The sequence below is a fragment of the Psammomys obesus genome, unplaced genomic scaffold (assembly GCF_907164565.1).
Source record: "Psammomys obesus unplaced genomic scaffold, mPsaObe1.curated_primary_1811, whole genome shotgun sequence".
Lineage (NCBI taxonomy): Eukaryota > Metazoa > Chordata > Mammalia > Rodentia > Muridae > Psammomys > Psammomys obesus.
The window spans coordinates 23189852-23195234 of NW_026596039.1; the positions used below are offsets into that span (position 1 = coordinate 23189852).

The following is a 5383-nucleotide window of genomic DNA, read 5'->3' on the forward strand; positions in this document are numbered from 1 at the left end:
TTATTATTATTATTATTATTATTATTATTATTATTATTATTATTATTTCACTTTGAAGAGGATTTTTAAACTAACACTTTTGGCTGACAGTGTAGTTCAGTTGGTAGAGTGCAACAAAGAGAGTTGCCGGAAACCAAGGAAGAGTAAAGAAAAACCTCAGCTGGGTATGGGGGGTCTCAGCCAGGTACGGTAGCGCACAACTTCATCCCAGCACGGGGGAGGCGGAGGCAGGCAGATCTCAGTGAGTTTGGGGCCAGCCTGGTCTACATAGTGAGTTCCAGGAGAGCCAAGGCTTTGTAAAGAGATTACCCTGTCTCAAAAACCACACACACACACACACACCCAATAACTACAAAACCTCCCAAGAATTCAGAATTCGGAACTCTCCGATAGTCTGATGTCTGTAGATGGGGTATTGGTCAAAATCTACACCATCTCTGAGAACCAAGATGTCTCAAGTAATGTAGCTACAAAGAGGAAAAGCTCCGGGCTTTGCAGTTCCGGAGGCAAGCACAAAGCCTTCCTCAAGGTGTAACTTTGATTCAGGGTTGTGTGAACTCAAGTATGCACACTAGGGAACAGAGCACCATGAGGGAGAAGCAGCAGCAAGAACAGAGTCAGGTTGCAGAGCTGCTCAGTGGCTCAGGGCACAGGCTGACCCAGCTGACCCAGGTTCAGTTCTCAGCATGGTGACTCCAGTTCCAGGAGAGGCCTCTGCTGGCCTCTGTGGGCACTGCATGTGGCCAAGCACCCACAAAAAAAAATGTGTAAGAATCTTAAATGTGTGTGTGTGTGCGCGTGTGTGTGTGCGTGTGTGTGTGTGTGTGTGTGTGTGTGTGTGTGTGGGAGTGGGGGGAGTGGAGTCACAGCTGGGCGTGGTGGTACATGACTGCAATCCCATCACTTAGGAGGCGGCAGCAGGAGCATCACCATGACTTTGAGGCCAGTTTGGTTTATGTAGAAATTTCCTGGCAAGTCAGGACTGAACAGTGAGACCATGTCTTAAAAAAAAAAAAAAAGAAGAAGAAAAGAAAAAGAAAAGGGGGCAGGAGGAATGAAGAAGAGGAGGAAGAGCGAGCTTGAGGAAGACACTGAAAAAATATATGTAAAAGAACTACGTTCAAGGAAACAGAAAGAAGAAACATTAGAAAAGAGCCTAGCATAACTTTTAAAAACATTAAAAAAAAAAGTGACATTGAAAAATATATGCAAAGGGCAAGCGGTCGACTTGTAGGCCTGACTGAGGAGGAAATTAGCAACTGAAAGAAGGCCAGCGGTTCCGATGTGGCGTTCACAGCGATGACTGGTCCACCTGCAGAACTGTTCAGCGTGGCTGTCTTCAGGCAGGAGCAGTCAGGAATGGCAGAAACGGCCAGCACACACCAACTGCCCCGTGTGCTTCCCCAGGTCTTAGACTTGCCTGAAGTTTGGTCAGAGTCAGGTGACCATTTCCAGGTAATGCCACCTTTAGGCCAGGATGATTCGAAATGGTACAGAGCCTTGAACCTGCAGTTCATTTTCCCCTTCACATTTAAAAAGTTTATTTACTGTGTGTGTGTGTGTGTGTGTGTGTGTGTGTGTGTGATGGTGCTTGTGTAGAGGTCAGAGGATAATAGTGGGAACTGGTGCTCAATTTCTACCAGCTGAGTCCTGAGGATCAAACTCAGGTTGTAAGGTTTGGCTGCAGGTGATCTTTTCCACATTGCAGAATTCAGCCAACTCACGTCTTTGGGGAAGTTGTTTTGGGTCAAAAGGCACAATCTTGTCTCCATTATATTCCCTTCTCCAGATCAGCCCACCCCACCTACCACAGATACAAAGTCCTGAGCTACTTTTTACATTCAGGACAGATGCCTTGTATGATGGCGTGTGAGGGGCTCCTGTGACAGGCACAGGCTCCGTTCCTGCGGCTCCTCCCCAATCCTGCCATCCTCACTTCTCACAGTGCTGTTTCTGAGACCACTCCTCAGCTAACTTCCTGCATCCCAACTTCTATCTCAGAGTTTGTTTCTGGGAAACCTGGCTGAAGATGCTGTCCTCTCTCTTCCCCTCTGTGGTGACCTTGGAAGCCACCTGTTCCAGATGGCGCAGCTAGGAGATGACAGATCTTCCATCTGCTAGCATCTGCCATCTCCCAGTGACTGCTGTGTCATTTGAAGTGAAAGACATCTTTGACACCTCAAGTCACTGATATCTGGAATAACATGCTTAAGACAGGGTCTCGTATAGCAGAGGCTGACCATATTCAGGCTACAAATTCATCAGCTTCTGAGTGCTGAGATTAAAGGCCTCCAGTGCTGGGACTTGAACCCAGAGCTTTTTGCACGCTAGGTAAGTACCTAGCCACTGAGCCACATTCCCAGCCTACCGTGGGTAACTTTTAACCTCTGCCTGTCTACTCCCCTGCGCCAAGACAGCTGAGGTGAGCTAGGTGGTGGCCACACTTTTAGCCCCAGCGCTCCAGAGGCAGACAGAGTTTGAGGACACCTGGGTCTACACATCAAGTTCCAGGACAGCCAGGGCTACACAGAGAAACCCAGTCTTAGAAAAAAAAAAGTTGAAGTGATCTCTAAGCTAGTGGGTACAGAACATGTATATAAGTAGAGGAGAAACACAGAATGTGAGACAGGAATAAGGAAACCATTGTGAGACTTCGTCCCAGACAACTGAAATGGAATGTGGAAGCAGAGACAGCAGATGCACGAACATAAGACAGTTGTGACAAGCGCAAATCCCTCTATAACATCACTAGAAACGGTAACAGAGCAGATTCAGTAGTGAAAAGACACGCGCTGCCAAGCCAGAACTGCAAGTGCGAGCTGTTTACACAAGGCACAGTTAAAAATGTAATGACAGGAAGGGCTGAAAGGCAAGGAAGAGGAGAGATGACTCCAGTGATAATAAAAATGGTGAGCCTGGATTGCAGCACCAGATGGGAGCTGAGACGGAGAGCACTATGCAGAAAGCCACAGCAAAATTCTCTTTTTCCTTCACCGGAAAGCTACATGAGGCTAAAAAATTAACTTTTCTATGAGGCGTTTAATTTTTCATGACGTTCGTTGTGTGTGTATGTGTTCTGTGTGGACGAACGCATGCCACAGTGTACACATGTGTGTGGACGTCAGAGGACAATGTCCAGTGTGGTTCTTCCTCACATGACATCTTGGGTTTTTTTGTTCTGTTTTGTTTGTTGTTGTTTTCCTTTTCAGAGATCTCCCATTGCCCTGGGACTTGCAGTCAATGCTCGGGTGACTGGCCGGTGAGCCCCAGGGATCCATCTGTCTCTGCCTCCCCAGTGCTGGGTTTCCAAGCACTTGACAGCTGTTTTACTTTGGTCCTGGGATTTGAACCCAGGTCCTTAGGCTTGCACAGCAAGCATCTTACCACCAGTGATTACCCCAGCCCCTGAAATCCATCTTAATTGTCTCTCTTTCCTGATTCCTTCCTTCTCCACGACAGGAGTGACCCATCTTTCCTCTGAGCTGCTTTACAAAGTATTCATGTATGTTTGAGTTCCCCGTGAGCTTCAGAGAAGCCCAGTAAAGACAGAATGGCCAACATGTCTCTTCTGAACCCTGTCAAACATCTCACACACAGGAAGAAGTCAATAAAAAACGTCATGAATCAATAAGTCCAAGACTCACCCTGTGTCCCCAGTGGCCACACCTGCTGATGTGTGGGCAGGGAGGGGAGTGGGTGGCCTTGTGTTACCAGAGGCAGGCCTTGCTGAAAGGGCCGAGGATGGTGGCTTCCTCTAGAGCTAAGCTTTCCTCATCTTGCCCCACAACTCTGCACTACCCATGATTCTCAGCACCTTCTCCCCGGCATCACCTAGCTCTAGACCTCCAGATTAGAACCTGGCAGGTATCTCTCTTCAGCGTATCACTGGTGATGGTGAGCTTGGTTAGGGACTACAAGGCATCAGTGTGTGGCAATCAACTGAGCAGAAAGGGGCTCTCATCTCCATGAAACATCCCACCACAAAACAGCATCCACTCGAAGTCAGTCCTGCAGGAAGGGAGCTGGACCCAGAGACACAGGGGCGTAGTCTTGTGCTTTCTCTACAAGACAACGTGGAGGCACTCCAGTTTGGCAGAGCACACAACCAAAAGCTTAAGGCTTATGAAAGCAGGGTGTCTGGGAGTGCCACATAAGTCAGGATGCTCTCCCCCAAAAAGTAAAAAACAGCCACCAAGCAAGTCCAACCCCAGACCTGGCCTGACCTGGCCCTCCTGTAAGAGCAGAGGCTAGAGCTGGGAATGGTGGTATATTCTCTGCATATGGGAGGCTAGGAAGGAGGGTTGTGAGTTTCAGGCTAAATTAAATAAAATAGAGGTCGGGAGTAAGGGATGGAGAGAGCACTTGCACGGAGCCAGGCTGGGGTGACTGCTCTCTGGCCCCTTTGAGGCACCACAGGAGGCCCCACCCTGCAGCTGTTACTCCTTCCCTTGGCTAGCCCAGATCTGTCTCTCTAATGAGCTTGCTTACTGATGTTGCATGGAAGGGCTGTACTCTGCCAGCCTGGGGCACAGGTCAGGCAAGGGGTGCTGATTTCTGCGGAAGGGTTGGAGGGAGCCTTAAAGAAGGGGCCTGTGAAAAGCATCCCCAAACCCCCTATTGCAGAGGCTGATTCACTGCAGACCCTGGAACTCAGCCATGGAGTGAAGCCCATACCTGGGGCACCTGGTCTATGCGGAACAGCCTGGGGAGTTTCAGGCTCAGCATCTTGACACCAGGCTGGGCAAGGCAGGTGGGGTTACTCCAGTCTCTCAGCAGGTCTCAAGAGTTCTGACATGCCTGGGATATCAAGGTGGCTTCCCTGAAAGAGGACAGACAAGAAGAAATCAGGTCAGACTCCACCTAACTCCAACTGGATAGGGTATCTGGTGGTTTAACCATTGAACATTTGCTTTAGAATGATAGCAAAAAACAAAACAAACAAACAAAAACAAAACAAAACAAAAAACAAAACAAAACACCCCCCCAAGATTCCCATGGCTGGGGGATGTAGCTCGGTAGGTGCAGGGCTTGCCTGGCATGTATGAGGCCCTGGGTTCAAAGACAGGCATGCTAGTGTAAGCCATCAGTCCTAACCCTGAGGAAGCAGAGGCAGGGGTATCTGAGGTTCAAAGTAATCAATTCCTAGCCAGCCTGGGCTACTTGAGACTCTGTCACAAAAAAAGGGCAAATATTTCCTTTTTCTTTTTGGTTTTTTGAGACAGGGTTTCTGTGTAACAGCCCTGACCTTGTAGACCACACTGGCCTGTAACTCACAGAGATCCACCTGCCTCTGCCTCCTGAGTGCTGGGATCAAAGATGTGTGCAAAGATTTCTTGAAAGCATCGAGTCAGAGGCTTTGTCCCTCAGTCTGAGGAAGCTAGTA

At 48.6% G+C, this 5383-nt stretch overlaps 1 protein-coding gene across 1 annotated transcript in view; it reads right to left on the reverse strand.

Moving 5' to 3' along the window:
- The window catches only part of Paqr5 (progestin and adipoQ receptor family member 5), a 31305-nt gene extending 26580 nt beyond the window's left edge, over positions 1-4725 (reverse strand). Inside the window, exon 1 of the mRNA XM_055622086.1 lies at positions 4675-4725. Within this exon, the coding sequence (XP_055478061.1) occupies positions 4675-4725 (51 nt within the window). The remainder of the gene's footprint in view (positions 1-4674) is intronic.
- Between the last annotated feature and the right edge of the window lie 658 nt (positions 4726-5383).